At 39.6% G+C, this 25,406-nt stretch overlaps 2 protein-coding genes across 4 annotated transcripts; both read right to left on the bottom strand.

Annotated features, from left to right (window-relative positions):
• Nucleotides 1-3,831: 3,831 nt before the first annotated feature.
• LOC131361172 (potassium voltage-gated channel subfamily A member 2) lies at nucleotides 3,832-12,141 on the bottom strand. Of its 2 annotated transcripts, XM_058402126.1 has the most exons (4): nucleotides 11,905-12,141; nucleotides 11,101-11,451; nucleotides 10,641-10,724; nucleotides 3,832-9,623 (listed from the first exon to the last, which is right to left on the bottom strand). In XM_058402126.1, exon 4 carries the CDS (start codon nucleotides 9,503-9,505, stop codon nucleotides 8,024-8,026), a length of 1,482 nt encoding a protein of 493 aa, XP_058258109.1. In that variant the 5' UTR covers nucleotides 9,506-9,623; nucleotides 10,641-10,724; nucleotides 11,101-11,451; nucleotides 11,905-12,141; the 3' UTR covers nucleotides 3,832-8,023. The 2 variants fall into 2 exon arrangements, with proteins under 2 accessions (XP_058258109.1, XP_058258108.1); XM_058402125.1 differs by lacking the exon at nucleotides 10,641-10,724.
• Nucleotides 12,142-16,701: 4,560 nt separating this feature from the next.
• Nucleotides 16,702-24,074, bottom strand: kcna3a (potassium voltage-gated channel, shaker-related subfamily, member 3a). Of its 2 annotated transcripts, none has more exons than XM_058401880.1 (3): nucleotides 21,991-24,074; nucleotides 19,592-19,703; nucleotides 16,702-17,124 (listed from the first exon to the last, which is right to left on the bottom strand). In XM_058401880.1, the coding sequence occupies exons 1-2, from the start codon at nucleotides 23,431-23,433 to the stop codon at nucleotides 19,674-19,676; spliced, it is 1,473 nt and encodes a 490-aa protein (XP_058257863.1). In that variant the 5' UTR covers nucleotides 23,434-24,074; the 3' UTR covers nucleotides 16,702-17,124; nucleotides 19,592-19,673. The 2 variants fall into 2 exon arrangements, with proteins under 2 accessions (XP_058257863.1, XP_058257861.1); XM_058401878.1 differs by having other exon boundaries at nucleotides 21,077-24,066.
• Between the last annotated feature and the right edge of the window lie 1,332 nt (nucleotides 24,075-25,406).

Raw genomic sequence — 25,406 nt, forward strand, 5'->3', positions numbered from 1 at the left:
TCTGATTGACTTTATCCTATGAAGAAACATTTATATTCTGATGGGAGTTCTCTCTTCCAGCATGACAAAGCATCCATTCACAGGAAACAAAGGTTCACTGAATATAAAAACAATGTAAATCAATTTGCTGTGGCTTTTGCCACATCTCAACTGAGCTGAACATCAGTAGAAATTTTGGACCTCAAAATTGCTTTCTAGGATTGAAATATTTGTATGTAGGTATAATATTTAATATTAAAATTATACATCGTGCAATATAGTATTATCAATCATAACTGTTCAGTGGTTATAGATTGTATGTCATTGCATCTCTCAAATACAGATCAGATTGTTGTGAAATGTTTTCTTTCATGTGTCACCTTCATTTGAGGTATTCTGTTCAAATGCTGCCACAGTGCAGCCAAAACAAACACACCCTGTAGACCTCTCTAAATCCTGGTGGCTCCACCCCTCCCCTGCAGTTCTTCAGTCATGTTCCAGGCTGCACAACCTATCCCACAGCACCTCTCACAGGCACTCACGCTTCAACCTCTCTAACTCCATCCCTGTCTCCCACTGTGCTACCATCTGCCTAACCTGCGGTCCAGCAAAACACCACAGGCTACGGACACCCATACTGTGCCTATTGGACAAACAAAGTCAAGCGTGAGAGATGGTTCCGAGATCCAATAGAAGCTGGAGTTATGGAGTTACGTTCTTCGTCCTGATGTGCTATTTCCAGCCTGAGAATATGGGCTGATATTCTTAGACACAATTTTTCACAGCAGCTGTTGCTGCTGACAGCACAAGTGTTTTTCTGCTTGATACAAGATTTATGCATGTAATATATTTTGGTTACAAAGGATAATAGAAAAAGTAAGTTTTAATAAATTCTAATGAGTCTAAATATTATCTACAATTTAACCCAAAAAGAGTTTTTAATGTACAATAAACACTTAATGACTACGGCTTTGTTGTGGCGTTTTTCTTCCACTTGATTTGCGTCTAGTCTTTTGAGCCCTACTGTCTCTCTGGAGTATTTCAGACAGTAATCTGTCTATCACCTTAGCTAAATGGACTTACAGATTCTAGCAGATGTTTAACCTAAGCTGTCTGCCTCAAGATCAATAGAGCTGAATAGCTGAGAAGGTAATAAAATGAAGCATTGATTTTTATGCAGCCCAATTCACTTACACAAGCACTGTATCAACATTTTACGCTGTACATTTGTAAGACTTTATATATATATATATATTATGCATTATTATATCAACGTTGTATTGTCTACAGTTAATTGTCATACGTATTAAGCATTCATTTTATAGGTAATTTATTCGTTATTTATACACCATCATAACCAAGCTTTTAAGGTGCTTGCTTATTGGTCATACATAATTTACACAAGCTATCATGTCTCTCTGTTTGCATGTCTCGCTTACCCATCACCTCCATCTCTGTGTCACGACACAAAGAATTTTAACTCAGAGTCGAAACCAGACTCTAAAAACTGTTAATGTATCTATACATATTTATCCAGTTTGTATGAAATGTTGCTGTTGACAAACTGTTTTTTTAAAAATCAATGTAGCTGACAAGCAAAATGGCCAAAATGAGAAATGTGAGTCAGACTAGGTCAAAGCATCACTGGAGGTCATGTGATGAGGTCATGGGCTGACATTCATATGAGATGGCAAGGATGTAATACTCCATACGATTAACAGTATCAGTCTTCCCAACTTGCTGATTACTGAATATAATCCTGTGTTCAGTAGTTTCTACATTCTAAGTAGTGTTCCTGTGTAAAGCTTTGTAAAGTAAAGCTATCTCTTATCCTTAATGTTGTTTGCTGACACAGTTGTGTAGTTGTATCTTTCTGTCCTTCAAATCCTTGACTTCTCTGACATCTGCTCTGTTATATTTTTGAACTCATCACTCACACTCACTTCAGCCCCAGTGAGGATTCGTACTGCAGCAGATGTGGCATCCACCGAAGTGCTTCAATAATAGCACACCAGGTGGAGAGAAGAGGAAGTACTTCTTCAGTACAGCAGCTTAAATATAGGGGTATTTTGATTCATTGGATTTTGATTTGACATTTAATTTGACATGTCTTAACACAAAGGCTCTGGAAGATCAACTCCCCTTTCTCTCTCTCTCTCTTTCTCTCATTACTGTAAAATAGAACCTGCCGTCCATCCATCCATCCATCCATCCAAGTAATTTCACACCAATTTACACCTCCTCTTAAACTCCCCCTCTCTTTTTTGCCTCATGTCCAGCCAAGGTTGAGTGTTGGTGTTAATACATGTTCTCAGGCAATAAAAAGCTGTTATTTCCGGTCATGTCATTCCTTTTACTCTGATGCCATTCTGTCTCTTTCATATGGCCCCAGTTCTTTGTGATTTGTGCTAAGTAAGATGCCAGAGCTAAGCTTATGGATGGTAATGAAAAATTTATTCATGAGAGCTATTTTAAGACTCTCTACAGCTTATCTTGGCTTGCCTCTCTGGTACCATGTAGTACATCAATACTGTAAACTCTATTTATAGTACAAAGGACATGTGAAGCCCGGTGAGCTTTATTATCTGTGCTCTGGCAGTAGAAAACATTTTCATTAGGCATAATGCAGCAATCTCCATTATTAGAACTATTACTATTGTCTAATAATGCAAATAAATTTATAATGACGTTTTTCCAGTACTTCTCAGTGCGGCAGTATTTCTCGAGCCAGCCATTACAGCTGAGTGACTTTTCTGCAATATCTAGTTTCCCAATGCAGTTGTATCAGGTATTTAGTGCTGTCTGTTCACTTGGTTCAGGTATCTTGCTGTATGGATCGCAGGTGTGTTGGTATATGGAATACATGATACTGTAGAACACCTCTAGGGGGCGATAAAGATAAACTAATAAGTGCTAGTTTCTTGATTATCATTAGCGTTTTCTCTGCATCATCAAGAGACATCTAAGAGATTATCCTGGAAATAAAATCAACCCTGTACATATCTCTGTAAGTTCATATTCAGTATTAAACAAAGCTTTATTATCACTTCATCTCTTGATCCTCCATCATCTTATGATCTCCTGCCATAAGCCATGTTAAAAAAATATAAACCAAACAATAAAAAGGAATATGAATAGAAATAAGACAGTGATTATCCATAGCTAAAGGTCAGCTTATAATAATGCATCTAAACAAAATATGTTTCACCATTCAGAAGTCCACAAATAGAAGATTAACTGATGGTCAAAATGAATCGTGTGCTCACACTGCCTGATGAAAAACATTGCATAAAGGTGTCAAGTTCTATTCTTCACCTCCCTCCTCCTGTCTCACTGTTTAATCTATTCCTGTCTCCTGCGAATATTCTGTCAGCCCCCCAACACTCTCTCAAAGCATATCTTTGAACACCACCCTCTGGTTCTTTCATGCTTAAAACAGAGGAATAGAAAATTCTTACTTTTTCTTCTATTTTCTCGTCTGCTTAATAATTGTTTATAACGAATACTATTCTCTTCCTAATAGATGTACACAGGGACATACACTATACTGAAAAAATGGTGCAAACAAATCTTCTGCTGCGTTTGCCTCCTGTATAGCTGCTACAAAGCTTGCCACTTAATTGACTAATAATAAATAATATGAGTGAAAACTCTCCTGATTGTCTTTGTTGTTCTGTGAATTGTTGACTTCATGGCAGGGCAATCTTTCCTTAAATTTTCCTCTGAGCAACACATTGATATTCTGACAATACTCAAAGGGAAGATGTTCCTCATGTACCTTACACACACACATACACACACCCATGACACGGATGTTTCACTGAACACAGAAAAGTAAAATGCAAACACAGGTTTACGATTGCTTCTCATTTTCATTTTCGATGTAGCATTAAGACATGAATGGACATTTGAAAAGGTTATATGCTTAGTTTCCGTCATTAGATTGTCTCCTTATTGTACTATTAAAGTGCATCTCATTGAGAACCAAAGAATGTGCAGAATTTCACTTCCCTTCCTACTCTAACCTTATGTATTTTTTTTGTAAATGTTGTTCTCATAGAAAAAAAAAAGAAATGGCTATATTCTATAGCATACTGTAGCTGCTAGGCTATACTGATATGATGAATGAAAGTTTTAAGCTACATGTCACTTATGCTTGCAGTCTAAAGCACTTCGCTGCAGTTTATCAGGTAGAGGTTTAACAGATTTTGCACAGAACTATACAGACATGCTGATCTTTAACTCATTGTTTAAATACAGTGGAATGCTGCATATATGTGTACTGCCCACACATCTGCCCAAAATCTGCATTATTTAAACACCTGATCAGATTGCAGTTGTAAAGCTCCAGGGAGATTGTGCCTTATGAAACAAACTTGGTTAAGAGTTTTAAAACTCTCCAAACAGTGGCGCATAGATACACAGGTACACGGTTTACGAATCATGCTCAACACACACAAAACAGGTTTGCATAATTGAGTAATGAGATCCATTTTTAACCTTCCATCAGCACTCAGTGAAGTCACAGGCATTAATGAAATGTAACTGCGGTGAAAGCAGCTGGAATACACTGAGCCACATCAAAAAGATATATAATGGCTTTGGGAGCTTGAGTTCAAGCACAGCCAACTCTTAACTGATCTTAAATATTGTACTGTTATACAAATCCATGTTTATACAGATTTTCTGTTTGATCTGCTAATGATGAGGGACAAAACATGTACATGATGAAGCAAGTTTCGAATCTCATTGGCTATAGTAGTCTGGGTAATAAATTGTTTCAGATCTTTCCACTTCATTTTTAACTAATATATATTGCACTTACATGTCTCAGTAAAGCTTAATATATCCTATTAACATTCAGTCCTGTATACACAAATACACAATAGAATAAGAGGTGAGTGCATTTTGTCCAGTCCTTGGCAATGGAATGATCGTAAGATGCTTGTAACAACAATTACTTAAGACATTCAGTGCTCCAAACAAAACACAAAAAACACAATATCTGCAATCAATATGATGGCAGTGGTTTGCAAATCTACCGTTTAAAAGTGCTCAATATGCTAAATGTACTGTGTCATTCACAGAAATACATTTTTTTTTTTCATTTTAAGGTCCAACACATGATGCTTCCAGGTGAAAATGAAACAAAAGAAAGAAAACATCCAGTGTGCAAGTGTGCAGGAAATGGGATGATACATTCCTTCTGTGTACCTTTCCATGCATAGAATAAATCTCCCTGTCTGTTGCATTAAAGTTATTATATGTAATTCCTATAGGCACTGGCTATGTACAATGTGCATACAACAGGTGTATTTTTCTTTTTACCTCCAACTAAATGCAAATGACCAAACTTTGAACAGGAATGCACTTCTATACTCAGCTAAAACAAAGCTGACAGCTACCAGCTGTGAGGAATTCTGCCTGTATGCGTCAGCACATACAGTCTGTATTCTAAAAACTGAAAATTAAAATAGATGCACCATGTGCATTATATGATTGCTACACTAAAACATTTCACCTTCATTATTTCCTGCCAAACAACAGAAGAGAAAGCCACAAAAATACACTGAAATCTCGGTGCATTGGTTAAGCAGTCTTTCTGAAAGTTTGAAGGACCAAAAAGGATTAAAACCTTGCTACATTGACATACTGTTTCCAGCTGTACCCATACTGCACTAGCTGCCATTGTATGTCTCTTACAAATAAGTAAAAGATGTGTCCTTAGGAAAAATGCTCAGGCTACCACAGTATGACCTCAGTATGACCGATATGAAAGGTATACGGCTTTGTGGTCCTTTCAGTTTTGTTGATATCCGCTAAGCTCTAATGTTTATATTGATTTATAGTCTTTTTCTTGTAATGAGAGAAGTAAATGTAGCATGTATCACTTGAATGCACTGGGAAGGTCATCTGGTGCTATGAGAAATGGGAAGCTGCAGCTGCAGCTACTGCAGTGTACTGTTCAGTTATTCTAGTCATGTACTGCTGCTCTGCCTCTACCTAAAGGTCATTGTGTACATCCCAATGTCTTTGACAACCAAAGACAAAAAACAAAACAAAACAAAACAAAACAAAACAAAAAAAACAACAAAACCTGAAAGCAGCACTGATGCTCAGGACCATCGTTTTACAGTACAATCAGTACACATAATAAACATATTCGACATACAGTGAGGTCCAAAATTCTTCGAGCACTAGTGAAAATGCTTCTATTTTGCATTCGTTTCTAATTTAATATACAATTTTCATTGAAAATGATTTAACTGACAAAAATATCTTTGAAATATTTACATGAATTTTTAAAGCCGTTTTAGATCAAACTCATCAAGAGATTAGGAAAATCTGAATTTTTGTACAAAGCAGTTAATGTGGTCACTATCACAAATTTGCTTACATTTAAATCGGGACGTAGAAATAGAAACAAATTTGAATATTGAATATTCACTAAACTGAACATTTACTTTCTGTGCTTTAATTATTTCATAATTCCATATCCTTCTGTTTATTTTCAATTGAATGAAATTAAAAAAAACAAAAAATCCCAGATTTTCAGTGAGGTCTCAGAATTTTGGATGCCACTCTATGTCTAAAAAGTCTCTGGTTGAAAATGAAATAACAAAAAATGATAGGCTAATCTAAAATTTGTCATTGCATAAAATAATTGACAATTGATAATAAAATAATCAATATATTGATATTGATGCTACCAATTTGTTACATTGATTGGCTAAATATTTGCTAAGCTTTATTACAGTGTAAAATAGATATGGCTTGTTTACTTCCCAGGTAAATTGAACCTCAACCACCTTTTTAGAAAAAGTAATGAAATGATCAGAATGTTGCAAGCTGAAACACAACACAGCTCTAGCTGCTCATTTCTGTGGTACCACCGTAACATCACTCCATAATTAAATCACTGTCACACTACATGAATTTTGCTACAACATCATCATTGGTACAGGCAGCTTGTGTTTTAAAGATATTCAGAGAGAGATTTGGGGTTTGACTGAATAAGATCATTAGTTCTCATTATTAAATGTATTGTGTATTGGTGTAACTGTAATTGGTGTATGCTAAGGTCAGTGTTACGGTTTTCCTAACCGAAGCATACATTAACCCAAGGTTGGTTTGCAAACATCAGCATAATCTGGTCTGTATGATAGATTGCATCATTAAAAAGAAGCTATACATACACGCTGCATAAATTTGATAAACTACGTTATCATGAACATAAAATATGGCACAGACACTTTCAGACTTTCGTGAAGGCTTTGCAATAAATCTTGCTTTCATGACAACATAGATGTTAGTGTGGTCCATATATATGTAGTATGTAGGTTACCAGAATAGATGATGGTTTTTAAAACATTTGTAGACTTGTTGCAAGACATTTTCAGTCTGGAGGAAGTGATAACTAATAAAAACTGCTTTAAATGCTTTGAGCTTATTGAATCTGAGTGCATCGTGTTTATGATGTTACTTCTGTCAGACATCTATAATAAGCAGCAGCAACAATGAAGGAAGTTTTTGTTCTCATAATCTTATATCATTATTATTACACTCCCCATGAGGCCTTGTTTTCCTTTCAGCAGAAGAAGCACAATAATATGTTCTTTGGAAAAGCACAGAGATGTGGCTGATCTTTGAGGGCATGATATGCTGTGATGATACATACATGGTACAAGGTGGCTTTTTTGAAGTTGTTAACCCTTTTAGTTAGGATGTTTCTTCATCCTCCTCTAGTTTCTACAATTTCTGCTGTTACAGGAAGTGTGATTTTCAGTGAAAGTCACAGAGATGAAAGCTAATTGCATGCAGACTCAGATGATTGTTTGAATATGAAGACGATCTTACACAGAGGACTGAGCTGATCTTGGGTATTCTCAGCAGAACAGAACATTTCATATCAATAGCGGAGGTTCTGACTTATCGTGATCCTCTTTAATCCTGTAAAGGTTTAAAGCCTCAGATCATTTGCCAACTAAGGCTGCCATCTCCCTCACTCTCATCTCGCATTTTCCAATAACATAATCTCAGTTGATTATACATCAGTCAGCATTTTTTTGATATTCACATAGTTTGTGTTGGCCAAAGTGCAGTTTCCTTTTTTGAGGTCCTCCTCCTGGAAATCCTCATTACTGTTGTTCACTCCTTCTTGGATCTCCATATAGTCAGATTTGCTCATGGTAGAAACACTTTGACTTCTTTTCAATTCTTCTTGGGAATCAGCTTTGGGGGTGTTAACCTGCAGATACTGAGCTTGCTCCTCACCCTCTGTTTCACGGTGGTAGAAGTAGTTGAAATTTGAGACAATAACAGGCACTGGCAAGGCAATGGTCAGCACTCCAGCAATGGCACAAAGTGAACCAACAATCTTGCCACCAATGGTTGTGGGTACCATATCTCCATAGCCAACAGTGGTCATAGAAACCACAGCCCACCAAAAGGCATCTGGGATACTGTAAAACTGGGACTCAGGCTCGTCTGCTTCAGCAAAGTAGACGGCACTGGAAAAGAGGATGACTCCAATGAAGAGGAAGAAGATAAGCAACCCAAGTTCTCTCATGCTGGCCTTCAGGGTTTGCCCCAAAATTTGGAGTCCCTTGGAATGACGTGAGAGCTTGAAGATCCTGAAGACCCTCACTAGACGGATGACTCGCAGGATGGCTAAAGACATGGCCTGCTGCCCTTGCTGGCCGTCTTCTGCTTTTTCTGCCAGTTCTGTTCCAAGTGTAATGAAATAGGGGATAATAGCCACCACATCAATCATATTCATAATGTTCACAAAAAAGCTGGCTTTACTGGGGCAGGCGAAGAACCGAACCAGGAACTCAAAGGAGAACCAGATTATGCAGAGTGTCTCCAGGATGAAGAAAGGGTCAGTGAAGGAGGTGGACACATAGTTTGTGGTGGAGTTACTATTATATGTATGGACTTTATGCATATCCTCTTCATCACTACGGAATATAGGCAGAGTCTCCAGACAGAAGCTGACTATAGAAATAAGAATCACCATAACAGATATGATGGCTATAATCCTTGCTGGTCCTGAACTTTCTGGATACTCAAACAGCAACCAGACCTGCTTCTGAAATTCATTATCGGGCAAAGGCCTCTCCTCTTCCTTAATGAACCCTTCATCCTCCCTGAACATCTCAATAGCCTCCTCTCCAAGCTCATAAAACCGAATTTCTTCTGAAAATATATCCAGAGTCACATTCACAGGGCGCCGTAACCTTCCTCCGGACTGGTAGTAGTAGAGGATGGCATCAAAACTTGGTCGGTTTCTATCAAAGAAATACTCATTCCTTAAAGGGTCAAAGTATCTCATCCGCTTTTTTGGATCACCTAGCAAGGTCTCAGGAAATTGCGAGAGGGTCTTGAGCTGTGTCTCAAAGCGCAGGCCTGAAATGTTGATGACAACCCTTTCACAGCATTCCTGTTCTCCCTCAGCGTCATAGTCCTGAGGGTGACCTGGGTGTGCTGCTGCCTCATCTGAGGGATCTCCTGTTGCCACTGTCATTATGCAGGAAGGTGAGGACTGCACTTTTACCTGAGCCAGACAACACAGTGTGAGGAAAATGGAGGGTGAAGTCTGACAAGGAGGGTTTTAATGCCACAGTGTGTTCCCAAAGGATTCACTGAAACACAGCAGACAGAAATGCAAATGAATATTAATATCGTTTGTTGCAAACATACATAAATCACAAACAATCAGACAGAAATCTAAGATATTTGCTTAGTAAAACTGATCCGATCACATGAGAGGAATCTGAAATCATGCTGGACAATAATCTTTCCTGAGGTTTCCCATTGACAGAGTAAAAAGTACGCTGCATGATTCACACCTTTAGAAACTACAAAACTAATTTTTTTTTAAAGAAATGAACAACCAAATGCTTACCAAATTACAATGATAATAAGTTCACCTTGCACAGTGAATTCTACTGTATATTTAGAGCCTTCTCTACAGCTACAACACTTATTTTGTTGTCGCTGTTGTTAAAAAACATGTTCACTGAGGCTGAGTAGAAGAATTACTCTATAATTTGATGATTTGGAGCTGCCTCGAGTCACCCTGCCAATCCTGTAATAATAATTCACAGTCTGAGCTGTGTCAGCATTGCTGGGTCTAAATTGGCGGGAAAAGCTGTATGCATAGAGTACAACTGTACAAAAGAAACTCCAGGATTAGGGCTTGGGAAAATGGCACTACACAATTGGTGTCACTGCATTTTAGTTATCCTACTTAGAATGCATTGTGCACTTTGAGATATTGCCTTGAATTTTCTTTAAATGCATGCACTCTCTAAATGCAGCAGTGAGATTATTACTTGCAGAGGAAGAAGAATGCAGCACAGCCCAAATTATGTTGCAATAACATTTGTCTACATGAGCAGTCAGGAATTCCAGAATAATCACATCCTGTAGCTTGGACAGGATTTACAGCTGGCCAAATCCACACAAAAGAGTTAGGTAAGGTGGAAGACAGACTGCGCAAAGAACATATAATTAACTCATAAATCATCGGAGGGAGATGGTCTATTAACCAAGCTTTCTTAGTGGTTCTGCACTGCAGTAACATAAACTTCATCTTTGAGAATACCATCATTCAAAATAAGCCAAAGTCTGTGACAGATGCACTGCCCCATCCTCACCAGTCTGGTTCTGGTTCTGGGTGAGCTCTGCCTATTCATCTTTTTCCATGAATTCCTCAAATGTTGATCCTGGTCCTCTGAGCTCTAAAGTATTCCACATGAAAAATTAAACTGCAGAAAAGTCCACATCACCCTCCCCTCAGGCACAAAATGACATCATGCTATCTTTCCTTTTCTAAATGTAAATATTGTTCACAAGGAAAAAAAAAAAGGAAAGGGGCATAATCTACATTGCCGAAGCCACTTTCCTCATTCAGTATATTCCCAGTGAAACCGCCAGTGTTGAAGATGCATTAGTAGCACTGAATGATCTATTACAGGGCTTATTTGTATCCATTATTTTTTTTAAAGCAATATAGGTGTTTATACTGTAAGTCATCATTCGCCACTGAGGGTTTTGCTGTGTTATTTTCTATAGTTTAATCGATATAAATCAAGACCATGTCCAGATTTACTCTACCTCTAAGAATAAACTTCCACCACCGAAAACTCTCCCGGTTTTATTCTAGATGCCAGGAAGTGTCCGGGAGTTCCTGCGGTGGAGAGGGCACCTGTGTGATGGAGATGCCAAATCGTTTTTCCCTAAATGCCGGTGATACTGGCCGTGTCTTTCTCTGGCGTGGAAAGAGAAAAGGTAGAGAGAAGATAGAGTACTTGGGTGTGTCCTCGCCTCCTCCCGGAGCACCTCAATCTTCACGGCAGGTCGTTTAAAGCAAAGGAGCGCAGAGCGGGAAAAAGGCAAATAAGGCACGAGCGCTTCACGTAGTATCCAAGGAAACGGCGAGCGCGGCCACAACCGAGAGGAGAAAACCTGCAACAGTAAAAAGCACCATCATTAAACATCAGCATCCGGCAAGCATCATTTCTGCTCTCTGGGGATGTAGAGAAACATTCATCGAGCCCGAATCACTAGCAATATGCACATGCATAAATGAGGCAACCTGTGAGTCAGTAGGTTACAGGATGTGAAGCTGTTTCGGCTGCTGTTAAGTTCACAGATGTCCGAGCAAACTCATTAGCGCGCCTTTTCCCTTTCTTGTGACGTTTGAATGCGTGCACGTTCATCCGAACAGTGTTATCCAAGCAGAAAAGCTCGAGCTGCTGGTCTAACAGGTTGAGCGCTCACGAATTTTCTACAAATCCACACAACACAGCCACATAATCGAAAGCAATCTTCCAACTGGAAGCTAAACAAGTCAGGCAAAAAAAAAAAAAAAGCTCAACAAACAGTTAACGAGGTTAGGCGTCAATCAATGCTTCCTACCTGTCTGTGTCCTTCGCCTTGCAGGTGAAACGCAGTGGTTTCTATACATATATTTCTTACTCTTTGTCGCAATATGACGACTCGGCGTTATCCCAAGTAGCCATTAGTCAGTTAGTTAAGGCGTTAAATAGAAGCTGCAGCGGAGCGATGCTGTGCATACCAAAAAGACTACGGCATCGCGGATGGACGAGCCGCACTGTACCACTCCTCACTTTTCCGCAGAGTGGCCCGCTTTAAAGGGAACGCGCTTTACATGCTGCCTGCTGCACGGTTGCCAGGTTAGAGTAAACGTTTCCCTCCCAAATCACAGGTTTAAACCATGTGAAAGTCTATTTTATCCTGTTTTAAACACAGACCAAGTGGGAGAGTTCGCGCTCACTTGAGGAACTTGCCAGAAATAAAGCTGATCATTTGGAAAAATTATTTTTAAATTCCAGATGAACAGTTCTTACCACATTGATTAGTTTGTATTAAAGCTAATATTTGGCTTTAATTTAAACAACCAAAACAACCTAGATCTTGTCATATAGAGATTTAGAGGTACCTGTAGATTAAATTCTATAGATCAGTGTGACTATGAACTCTTGACATATTGACTCTCATACAGCTTTAAAACTGACACTCACAACACTCTACTTCAACACTTTAAATGAAACAGTGATATACCACGGAGCTGAAGAGCAAACCAAACAGTACACTCTAAAATGTTCTGGCTTGAAAATAACCCAACACTGAGCAACATATTTTATTTTACACAATCCTTTAATATACTTTATCGCTTGCAGCATTTCAACATTTCTGGCTTCTAAATATATTATTTTGCTTCACGTTCTGTAGGATACAAGTGTCAGACTGATGAAGGAAACCAGAAAACCTGTAGGAAACCAGTAAGGGCATGGGGAGACCGTGTGAAATTCCCCACAGACAGACTGAGCGGGGAACCCTGGAGCTGTGAGGTGGCAATGCTGTGAGTGACAAAGCTCCACTAAACAGAGATCTAATTAAAAGTGTTTCTTAATGCGAGAGCTCACTATTTGTAACACATTCTATCACCATACACAACTTACAACCCACAACATGTTTTTTCCCCCGCATTTTATTGTGACAGACGACCCCATATTTAGCATAAGAATGAACAAAGTGCCACTGATTGAATTAATAGTTCTGGGGATTGAGAGAAACATCGTCAATACACCTTGGCAGCATCATAAACCCATGGATCAATAAGAAATAAGAGTGTCATTAAAACTTACTAAGCCCTTCTCTATCACCACCTACCACCCATACTATTACCTCTCAGCTAATTTATGTTTAATTTTAAAAATATTAAATTGAAATCAAATTCTTATTACTTGCCACAGTATCAAAAAAGTTCTACAGTATGGTAGGTATCCATTCTTGTTTTAGTTAGTTTTTATTTTCTGTGGAGAAACTAGAATAATTTCAAATCGATTTCTCTGGCAGTATTTGTTCTGGATGCTTTCAGTCTGGTCTGCAAGTGAGCCAGGCTAGAGCAGACGGTGGCACAAAGCCAGGACCCAGTAGATGTTCAAGGTCACTTATCCACCCTCTGCTGCAGTAGTTGCTCTAGCAAAACCTGTAGAGCAGTGGACAGATGCGGTGTCCTTCCACTGCCCGGTCACCATCCTCCTACACTACCCAACAATATATATAAGAAAACAATATATTGGGTGCTTTTTGGGTGAATAATTGTGGTGATTTTATATTAATTGACACACATGTAAGCTTGCTTTTAAGGCATTTATTATGACAAAGCAAATCTTAACTCTAGCGTTTTAAAATTAAATTCCAAAGTCTTTCTTCTAAAGCTAATTAACACTTAGTGACATCTGTGAAAAAAGCCACCGTGTGGCTGAGTCACCTCACAGCTTCCTCCAGGTTCTCTGATTTCTTTCCATCTCCCAAAAACATGCATTTTGGTAAACTGGCTACAATAAATATTGTTGCTATTTGGAGTGAATGAATATGTGACAAACTACAGTGTGCTGTGATGGACTGATGTCCAATTCATGGTGTGCCTAGTATTCCTGACAAAGACTGTGTATCTACCCTGACCCTGACCAGGATAAGGTAGTTGCTAAAGATGAATGAATGGCTGCTGTGACATATGTTTCCTTCTGGAAACTGTTTGAGACATTAAAAATCCTGTTGCTTCCCATTTCCTACTTACCAGTGAACAAGAAATCATACATTTTCACTCATGCCATACACATCAATGTGTGTCTGATACGCTCTAAATTAAAACTTAACCAGAGCTCAGGTACACAGATTCAGTCACTGCTGTCATTGGATGGTGCTCCCCTTGTTACTATGGTGACAGGCACCAGGAACCCTTATGCAGACAGTGTGAGGCGAGAGTGTGATGACATCTCACAGGCCAGGAAATGATGGCACTGAGCCCTGTATGCTGTGTCATGCCTGGAGCTTTTCTGACAGATCCATTACTTGAGTCAGCATTTTAGGATTCTACAACTTTTCAGAAAAGATATAAGCCTGTGAAAAGTCATAATAAATGCCAGGACTGAATGGGCATGGCTGATGTCCCTGCTTTCAATTGCAGGATGCATTTTTCTTAACCAGTAACTAGAATGTCAATTCCTCCACCACCCACCACCCTAGTGTGACAGGACATTTTATGTCTCATGCCTGGCTTTCCTTTTTAGTTATGCTGTCAAAGCTAGTGCTGCTGGATTCTCTACTGGCACTGTGATCACTTTTATACCACGATTGGACAGGTGTATACTTAATTATCTGTTATCTCTGTCTCTCTGATGAGTTAGATGCGTATTCCTGTTTCCTGGCATGCTCATTAGGGCTCTAAGCTACAGTTAAAAGCTTTGTGTGAATAAATTTCAGGTGAATTGTCTCATTTCATTAATGTTACTTAAAACAGTCACCTTTTGTATGTGATGGAATAAAATTTTTACGATGCACATTTGCATAATAACATCATAATTCACATCTTGCATCTCTGTGGGATTACATTCTTAATTTTTCACATCAAACTATGTGAGATATTTTAAGCAGTAATTAATTCCTGCGAATCATTGCTCTGGCAAAGTTTAACACTTTATTTACTCTATGGCTGCAGACCATAATTTCAAATGCATTCTAGTGTTGGAAAAATGCAGTGTCACCATGGTGGATGTTAGAAACATCATTTGCTACAGCTAAATGGAAACATATACTTGCATCTAAGTGTGTAAGAAGAATCCAATACTTCATATCAGCATGCAGTACAGACTTGAATGACCTTTCACTTTGGTGATAGCAAAGAGTAAAGGATAATGTACGGCATTCTTATCTAATATACTCACAGTAGCATTTCAACATGTGTCAGTGGTGTTTCTGCAGCAGCAACAATATCATTCTGCCCTGGAATGGGTTTGGGGTTTGTTGTGTAACTGGCTGAACTCAACATTAAGGGGCAATAAGAAAAACAGGAAGCCCCCTGCTTCTGCTGGAGTCCAGACACACATGCACATACATGGCATGTTCATGTCCAGTGAACTGTATAGGGGCTCAGCTGCTTCAGAAAAGCTGAAGAGAGCTTCCTCATTATCACATACACACACACACGGCTAGAAGTCCCCAGTCTCTGCCGTGCCAGAGTGTCTCCTGGGACTAGGCCAAATATACACTGTGATAATGGCTTGTATTACACCACATTCAGAAGCACTATTGAAAAAGGCATTAAGCCATGTCAGAACACTATAAATCAAATGCAGTTTGAACCTTATATACAGTATATGTGTTTCATGCTTGAATAATCTCTGTATCTGCTAGAGTAAAATTTACTGATCATTAAGGGTTTATTTTAACTTATTACTTCGCAGGGTCAGAATGACACAGAAGTATAATATTAAGATTGTCCTGATATTAAGACAGTCATGTTTATTTCATGAATATTTTAGCAGTATTCTAGTGATGTCAAGAACAGGACAGAGTAAATACATTCACCTGAAATATTTCCTCTGTCCATCTATAGCATATTAGAAGCAGTGACTTCCTTGCTCAGCAGAATATGATGCATTGCTTGTATCATTCTAAATTCAGCTGTTCTATTTAGCAAGGCTAAACATAGCATTCTAGGATATATGCTACAATCATCTGTGTTCAGGAAGTGCTGTAATTTGCACAGACGCTAAACAGGAACAGGGTGACTAAGCAGTACTTTCAACACCTGCTTGGCCTCCTTTGAGATAAAAAAAAGGAATGGCTTGAAATAATAATGAAAAAAATAATGATCTCCATATTTATTTAAATGCAGGTCATACAGGTGCAGAAGGGTGCAGGTGGTTTTCGGCAGACAATTTATTTTTTATACGTGTTGCATCGGCAGTAGTCTAATATATATATAATGTACAAAATATATTTAATACCCTACTGATTTAGCATATTATCCCACTGACATATAAAGTGTATAAAGTAGGTCATTTATAGCGAAAGCTAAACTGCTTGTGTAATGGCTTAGTGAAAACGTGATGGAGCAGTATAGTGACACAGCAGGTAGTGCTGATGCCTCACAGCTTCAGGGTATGGAGTTTCATCCTTAGCTCTGGTTACTGACTGTGCAGAGTTTTTCTTGTGCTTTCCATGTCCATGCCGGTTCAGATACTCTGGGATTCGTCACACTTTCCAAAACATGGAATGCTTTGGTTACTGTATAGTATATATCCAGACTTAATTAAACTTAAACTTAAAGGCGATTTCTTGTACAGATCAATCGAAATAGGGAAGAGAGAAAGAGAAAGGAAGACGAATCACTACTAGAAATGTTTGCAATCCATTTTATTAGTTTATCTCTTCAAAAACATTGATTTGGTGCTTCATTGGTTGGAATGTCTAATATAGTTAATACGTAAACATTGGCTTAATAATAACACACTTATACACAGACATCTGCTTTGAAAACAGTACAAACAGTGAATACATGAAGAACACACCAAAATCCATCTTCACTTATATATTTCTCACTGTATTAGGCAGTTGTGTCTAAGCTTCTGTCCCTTGTGTGTCCATCTGATTGGTTATATACATTCAGTCTGGCAGTGTATCCAATGAACAAGGCCACTTCTAGAGTCTTCAGATGATGAGAATGTGATATACCACAATGCAGACATCCCTTAGATGAGTTTGTGTGCTTTGACCTGTGCTTTATACTGTGCCTAGTGGTTGTTGATAAGTCTGGATCTGTCTCTGCAGACAAAAGACACACACACACACACATACACACACACACACACACACACTTCCCGTAATTGAAACATGACAGGTGAGGAATCACTTTCTTTCAGTGTAAAGAAAGACAGTTTACCAGCCAGTAATCCTTCATGACCAAATGGTAGACTCAAATGGTGAAACATGTTCAGTTTGAAAAGAGGCATTACAGATGTATTAGCGAGAACTGACAAAAATGGTTGCCACAAATATGAAACCTCACATATGTTATGTCTTTACATGCTGTAGCATTACATTTTTCCTTTACTGGAACTAAGAAGCTTGAACCCATTCCAGCATGACAATGCCCCTGTGCACAAACCAAGATCTATAAAGACATGATTTGACATGGTTTGAGTTACAAAACTGAAGTGGACTGCAGAGAGGCCTGACCTCAACCCCACTGAACACATTTGGGATAAACTGAAACAGTGACTGCACCCCAGACCTGACCTCACTAATGCTCTTGTGACTGAATGAGCAAAATTCTCACAGCCACTCTACAAAATCTAACAGAAAGTCTTCCCAGAAGCATGAGACTTAACGAATAAAGCAAAAGGAAACTAAATCTATAATATTAAAATAAATAAAAAAAATAAAAAAGGGGTATGATAGTCGGGTGTCCACAAATGTTTGGCTACAGAGTGAATGAAATTGCTTATGCACTGCATATATTGCAAATATGCTGGATATCTGAATATTTAAAGAAGTATGCTTTACTTTCCTACTTATACTACTACTGAATTTTACCCAATAGCAGAGGCTCCCAATATTTTTCCCTTAAGCAGTCTTAGTCCCTTACTCTCATCTTAGGCTTGCTCTTTAGGGATCTATTTGGTCTTTAGGGATCTAATTTCTGTAAAACCGCTTTGCGACCATGGTTTGTTGATAAATGTGTTCTGTACATTTAGTACATCCTCGGTACATTTAGTACTAGCCTTTCCAATGTATCTCTGTACATTACTGGAAAATAAAAACCCAACAAAGCCTTTTTTTTTTTAAATCAGCGTTCATGTTCATATCAATAAATATTTTCATCATTGTCTGTGCCCTAGATGAGTGAAGTGGCCTTGATTCAGTTCAGAAAGACTCTTTATCATTTTCAAGCCATGCTACATATTCTACATCACCTACTGCACTGAAAGCTATTGCAGAAAATAGCTGTCATGCTCAGAACTCAAACCATTAATATACGGTATTTTGAATAATCTCTAAATAAACATTTTCAATGACACTGGTGTTGACAGAGCATATCAGTTATATTTCACGCAGTGTTTAAATAGTAAGTCAATTCTCTGTGAAAATAACATCAGCTCCACTCAGCCATATGAGTGCCAGAACAGCAGCCAGAGCAAGAAGGATGTGAATTCTCTCTGTTTAATTAATGATGTGGGAGCCTTCAGTGGCAGAGATGAAGTGTGATAACACCTAGAGTGAGCGGGAACGAATACAGGAGTCTATCAATACACCGAGACCCCTAGTGGTGGTACACACAAAACCAAAAACACAAACAAAAAAGGGTGGCTCATTTGCAGAGAAACAAACAAACAAATAACACTAAAGGTAAATGCTCACTTGTCCTTTCAGACTACCAAGATGGTGATAACCCAGGAATGTGTTAAAACTTTTTTTTTTTTTTTTTTTTACAAAATATGCTCCAGTTCCAGAGTAAACACAAATACAAGTTGTACATGTGATTTTTATGCCTTAAATTTATGCAGTTTTGTCTTAACAGACACTGATGATCCCCTTCTGATTATGTGACACTGTTTGGCAAAGCATGACTTATTTGAAACGATCCATATTCATAGCTACATAAAAGAAGAAGTGTCATAATTCCAGTAGCCAACAATACATTAAACTTCTTACGCAGCTCTAATAATTGTTAGCTATGGTTGCTTCATTGGTTATATCTGCTATCATTTTTGTAATATTGACAAGATCGTAAAAGCACACAACTCTGAAATTAACAGAAACTAACATCAATAGCATTTTCTTTGTTTTACATTAAATATTTTGCTATTTTCTTTGTAAACTACAGCTACTTCATTTGATGTAGATGTATTTGTGTCATTTTTCTGTCTGCAAATATATAAATACATTACAAAATAATAATACATTTTCTTATGTATGTTTAATGAAATGCCCATCACTGCAGGTAGCTTTGCGCCTGTACTGCTGCAGGGTCCCTCGTTTGATCCACATGTGTTTTGCATGTTCTCTCTTTTCCTGCCCTTTACCCTGGCCAGAGTGGTTACTGAAAATTAATTTATGGATGTTAAAAAACATAAAAAATTTCAATAATTAATTATTTTATTGTAACCACTTGATGGTGTACTAGGTTTAGTGTCAGGAGCTTATGAGGGCTGCATACAAGGTGAGACTGGTTGTTGGTCAAATGCTAGCCTTCTACAATACAAGTCTAACACAATAAATATCGATTTACCTTTAAAACTTCTTTGCCCAGTTTGGAATAGAGCCACCGGTCAGTTCGATTGCGTCATATGAATGCCCATCAGCAGAAATCTTTAACAGCACATGGTCCTGATCTTTACCTCCTGAGAAAAAGAAATAAAAGAAGAAAAAATGTTAATGTGAATATATGGTGTCCTTATTGACTAAGGCAAAGCCTAGCCTCCTTAATTATGAGTTAAAAGTAACTTGTGAATCTGAGGCTGAATTGAAGCGACAGCTTATATCGCACGTTATCAGCTGACAGCTTGAATTTCCAGAGACGTCAGACAGCTCATTTCACACCTCCAATATCTCAGCTCTCTGCCATGAAACATCATGCAGCAGCAGCTGTGCACTGTGATTATGCATGCAAATTCTTTCTTGCTTACCCAGAAATCTGCGCAATGAGACAAAAATCAAACAAAAATAAAAATGCATGCATAGCGCAGAGCATATGTGAAATCACCAGATAATAATCTAGAAATAGAACAGTCTGCATGCCATAACTAATATGATTACATTGCATTTTTCTTTTTGTGGCTACATTATACTGTACATTCAATATCAAGTCGACATGTATGGTATGATCAGAATTAGGATTGTTTGTCTGGTGATTTCTTGCATGGTCCAAAACATTTCACTTGATGGCAGCACTGAGCAAAACTTGCTTTTCTTCTCGTGCAATTTAAATATAATAAAATGAAATCATAGAGACCGTTTTGTCCCATTAATTCAAGTGATTTTAAAGCGAACCAGGATGCAATGTTCAGGAAATAAGTAGTGATATTAGTGCAATCAGCTTTTGGGTGTTTGTGTACAATTAAAGGAGTTTTTTTTAACATAAAAGGAAAATGATTCCTAGAAAAAAAAAACCACCCCAACCACACACATATATCAACACATACACATACTTGCAGTGATAATTCACAAGGCTCTGATATATGTTTTGTGTTTTGCTGGACATTACTGAGATTACCAGTGAATGCCCTTTGACTCCGATCAATAAAAGAGGCAACATGCAAGTCCCTGTAATGAGCTTGCTCAGTCACGCAGTGCCCATCTTCCTCAAACTGACATCTACAGCACGAGATGCAAGAGATTGTGAAAGCATGAGGCTTGCTGGGCTTCATGTAGGTCTCCAGTATTGCCTGATTTGGACCCACATCTGCTTGTAAAGTTTTAATACTATAACTAAAGACACCTAGAGCAGATCATTTCACAGATACAACAGAATCACATGAGCAGAATGATTTCAGAATCATTTAGAGGTTTATAGCTGCATAACTAATTTGGAAGGATAAATAAAAAATGATACAAAAATACAAATGTATAATTTCACCTCGTTTGCGAGTTAAAGTTAGCTCTATTTGTTTGTCTCTAGCTGTTTTATTTTTTTTGCCAGCAGAGCTTTGTGAACCATCTGGAGCGTTGCTGGAGCAACGGCGATGAGAGCAACGGTAACGTTAACTGGGGTTACCCAGGAAACTGTGGTCGCTATGGAGACTGCATCATAGGGCGGAGCCAGGGGTCTCGACGGGGAGGCGAATCCGCGCGTGCTCAGCTCAGTCCTGTTTTCTCACGCAAGAAACGACAGTGTTTTCTTTTTATGCCAACCTACTGTGTCTTTTTCCGAATGCTAATCGTGGGGAATTCTACAGGGAAAAGATAAATAGAATTTGGGGGAAACTTGGCTTTTTACGTGGCCGATTACAGCACTTAACATCGATTTGGTGATAATTGTTTTCACACGCCTTTTTTTCTACACAAAATAAAACATTTTGAGCCATAACAATCCATTCTTTCATTTTGTATAACACATAGTTATTTGGTATAGGTAAAGGCGGTTTGATTAATAAATACATACATTAGGCTATATATATATTCGACAGTTTGATGGTTTATCCACATGCGTTCAGTTTGTTATAATGATATCTGCACTTATAGATACTAACAAAATGCATGTGACACTAACACGTGACCTCTGAAAATATATCGTTTCAGCACATTAACAGGCATTTGTTAGATTGTAATATATTGCCAATACGTATGATGACGATTATATATAACACTGAGAACAAATGCAGACTGACAATCACAAACGAATTGTTACTGTTTTTATGATATTTAAGGTCCCTGACCCGCCCTTCGTCCACTTTTAACCACTATAGAGAATGCATGATTATCTGCAGGCCAACAGGTTTTAGTCCGTGTACAGGGTCTGCATGAAGAAAATCCTAGAGTAAAGTGTAGTTGGTCTGAGGAGCATCGTCGACTGGAGCTGCGTTTGCTTTACACGTCTGTGAAAATCTTTTTGATGTTTACGCAGTTCTGATTATTTTGGTTTGTGTAGTTAGCCTGTTTAAAGCCGCTGTTTATGCCCTCCTCTATCACCATGTATTCCGATTTGCTGAGTGACGAGGTGCTCCGCGTCCGTTTCATCTCCTCAGCGGACTCGAGATGCTCGCAGCTGCCCGTGTGCAGGTACTGCGCGTGCTCCTCGCCGTCCGTCTCCCGGTGGTAGAAGTAGTTGAAATTGGAGACGATGACGGGCACTGGAAGCGCGATCGTCAAAACACCAGCAATGGCACATAGCGAGCCGACGATCTTCCCCCCGATGGTCACCGGGTGCATATCTCCGTAGCCGACCGTAGTCATGGTAACCACGGCCCACCAGAACGCGTCCGGGATGCTGCTGAAGCTGGATGCAGGGTCGTCCGCCTCAGCGAAGTACACAGCGCTGGAGAATAAAATGACTCCGATAAACAAGAAGAAAATCAGCAAACCAAGTTCCCTCATGCTGGCTTTAAGCGTCTGCCCAAGGATCTGGAGGCCCTTGGAGTGGCGCGACAGCTTGAAGATGCGAAACACTCGCACTAGACGGATCACGCGCAGGATGGCCAGGGACATGGCCTGCTGCCCATTACCCTGTCTTTCCGCCAACTCTGTACCAAGGGTGATGAAGTACGGAATTATAGCCACGATGTCGATTATATTCATGATGTTTTTGGAAAAGGTGGCTTTGCTGGGGCAGGCGAAAAAGCGGACAAGCAGCTCAAATGAGAACCAGATTATGCAAAGCGTCTCGATAACAAAAAAAGGGTCAGTAAAAGAGCCTGACCCGTACGGGCCAGTGCCGTTTATTATGGGCGCTACTGTTACCGGATCCTTATCGTCCCTAAACTCAGGCAAAGTTTCCAGACAGAAAATGACGATGGAGATCAGAATGACCAACACTGACACGATGGCAATGCCCCTGGCCGGGCCCGAGCTCTCCGGGTATTCAAATAAAAGCCAGACCTGCCTCTGGAACTCATGGCTAGGCAAGGGGCGCTCCTCTTCTTTGATAAAACCCTCGTCCTCACGAAATTTCTCCATCGCTTCCTCGCCAAGCTGATAAAAGCGGATCTCTTCTGAGAAAATATCTATGGGCACGTTGACGGGTCTCCGGATGCGCCCGCCTGACTGGTAGTAGTAGAGGATGGCGTCAAAGCTTGGACGATTCCTGTCGAAAAAGTACTCATTCCTTAGCGGATCGAAGTAGCGCATCCTCTTTTTCGGATCGCCGAGCAAGGTGTCTGGAAATTGGTTGAAAGTTTTGAGCTGCGTCTCGAAGCGCAGGCCCGAGATGTTGATGACCACTCTCTCGCAGCACTCGTGCTCCGCCTCATATCGATCCAGCGACAGGTGGCCGGGGAGCGCGGCCGATTCCTCCAGCAACTCCGCCGCCATCACCGTCATGCTGCCCTTTTCTGTCTCCGCGTAGCCGTGGTTCTCGGCGTTGTTTCCCCTGTGGCGTGTCGACGGCGAGTCTATGAGGTTGAAGTGTTCATCCATTCCGGGGGGGGGAGAGGCGACAAGGGGCCCGAGAGAGGCGCGCCTCTCCCACCCAGCTTGGAATGAATTAAAAGGACTTCCTTCGCGTCTTCACGGAGTCCTCTGCGTTGACAGCCGTTTCCGCGCGGTGTCGCCGCCCCACGACGCGCACAGCGCTCTTTATAAACGCGCGTCTATTCCCGCCCACAGCGCGCGTGCGCTTCACGCACCCTCGCCAAATCAGAACCTAAGTTGGCATAAACATCAATTCACAGTCTCACTTTTTTTCTACGAAAATACACCTATCCACACAAAGTGAATAAAATCCAGAGAGGTATTCTTCGGTAGATATCAGGAAAGAAACCAGTTTCGTCATTTGAAATAGCAACCCGTGCAATGGAACGCGTCGAGTCACCGATTAGAATTTTTCTCAATGACAATGCTAACAGCGTTCTGTAAAAAAAAAAGAAAAAAAAAGAAGAGCACGTGTTAATAGAGCAGACAAACGATTCGTGTCGAGCGCGAAACACTTAATAGGCAGACAGCCAAGTGGTAGCCTACAAACCCCAGCGCACGTGAAAGCATTTCAGATGAAATAGTGCGCACGTTTTTTCAAACAAGAACGAAAAACCATTAAGCTTTTTGGTCCGCAGGGCTGATCTGTGCATTTCCCTAGGAGAAAAGCCATCGGGTGGCGCGAAGCAGCGCGCGCGCGGGGATGCTTTACAGCCGGATGGCGCTCTCCATGGTGACGCGGCTCCCAAAGGCGAAAAGCGCGCGAGGAGAAGAACGCGGTCTGTTTGTTCAATATGGAGACCGGAGTCGTGATTTAGTGCTCAGCACACACAGAGCTTACTAATATGACTGGACATTGTTGCATGATTTGATGAAACGGGACATCTAAGAATAAAAGTCACTAGGAAACCTAAGCGCTCGTCAAATATATTAGTCAGAATCATTTATTATCTATACAAAAATATAGGCTAATTGTGCGCAATTAATAAAAACCCCCTGCAGTTACCTTTCAACAACGACAAAATCGTTGCTATTAACACGATTTTTGTTAAATCATATTTTGCTCTTTGCAATTGTGGTCCACAATGTGGTCGTTTAATGCAAAGCATTTCCATTTATTGCATTTATGGCAGTTCCATTTTCTGGGCACGTGCATTCGGAAGTCTATACACTAACTCTGTGTTTGAAGAGAGTCGAGCTCAAATAAAGCAGGATGAGGCAACACTGTTTCGTTACGCATGCTTTCCCCATTAGACCACAATAAGATGCAAGACATTTGTTGATTCTGTTCGATATTGTAGTCGATTTTGCCTTGTACAAAGCACATTGTCCCATCAATCCATTTCCATTTTCTGGCCGGCTACAAGGCGGGGAAACCCTAGATGGGGTTTCCAACCCACAGCACGGCACAATCGCACATGCACTCACACACCCAAACACACGCTATGGACAATTTAGAGATGCCAATCAATCTCCAACGTGCCTTGGACTGGGGGAGCTAAACTGAGTAACTGGAAGTAACCCCCAAATCAAGGGAGGAACATGTGAACTCCACAGATACAGGGAGGAGACGGAAATCGACCCTGGAACCTCTGACGTGGCTAAAAACATGCTAAACATTCAAAAGCTCAGAAACTGTATATGAGAAATTATGACGTTAATATTATAAAATATTAATCCACACAGAGCTTTATAATACTACAGATTGTTATTTACAAAACAAAAACATCAACAGTTTATGGTGTTTGCTTTGAGGTGGGTATGAAATGATTAATATGAACCATATCTAGTAGTGGTGTGTAGACGCCAGTCTGTCATTCAACTACACAATTAACAGTAATGAGTGTCTTCTCTGTGTTTCTCTCCTCTTTCTATGGCTTTGATAAACAGATTTAACTGACTTCACAATAAGGAAGCCTTAAACACAAAATATAACTGTAAATACATAAAATAAATAAGAGCACAGCAGCATGTCATAG

Source organism: Hemibagrus wyckioides, linkage group LG11 (genome assembly GCF_019097595.1).
Source record: "Hemibagrus wyckioides isolate EC202008001 linkage group LG11, SWU_Hwy_1.0, whole genome shotgun sequence".
Taxonomy (NCBI): Eukaryota; Metazoa; Chordata; class Actinopteri; order Siluriformes; family Bagridae; genus Hemibagrus; species Hemibagrus wyckioides.

Bases quoted from the DNA above. Each gene is read 5' to 3' on its own strand.
- LOC131361172 (XM_058402125.1), bottom strand. From the start codon at position 9,505: ATGACAGTGGCAACAGGAGATCCCTCAGATGAGGCAGCAGCACACCCA.
- kcna3a (XM_058401878.1), bottom strand. From the start codon at position 23,433: ATGGATGAACACTTCAACCTCATAGACTCGCCGTCGACACGCCACAGG.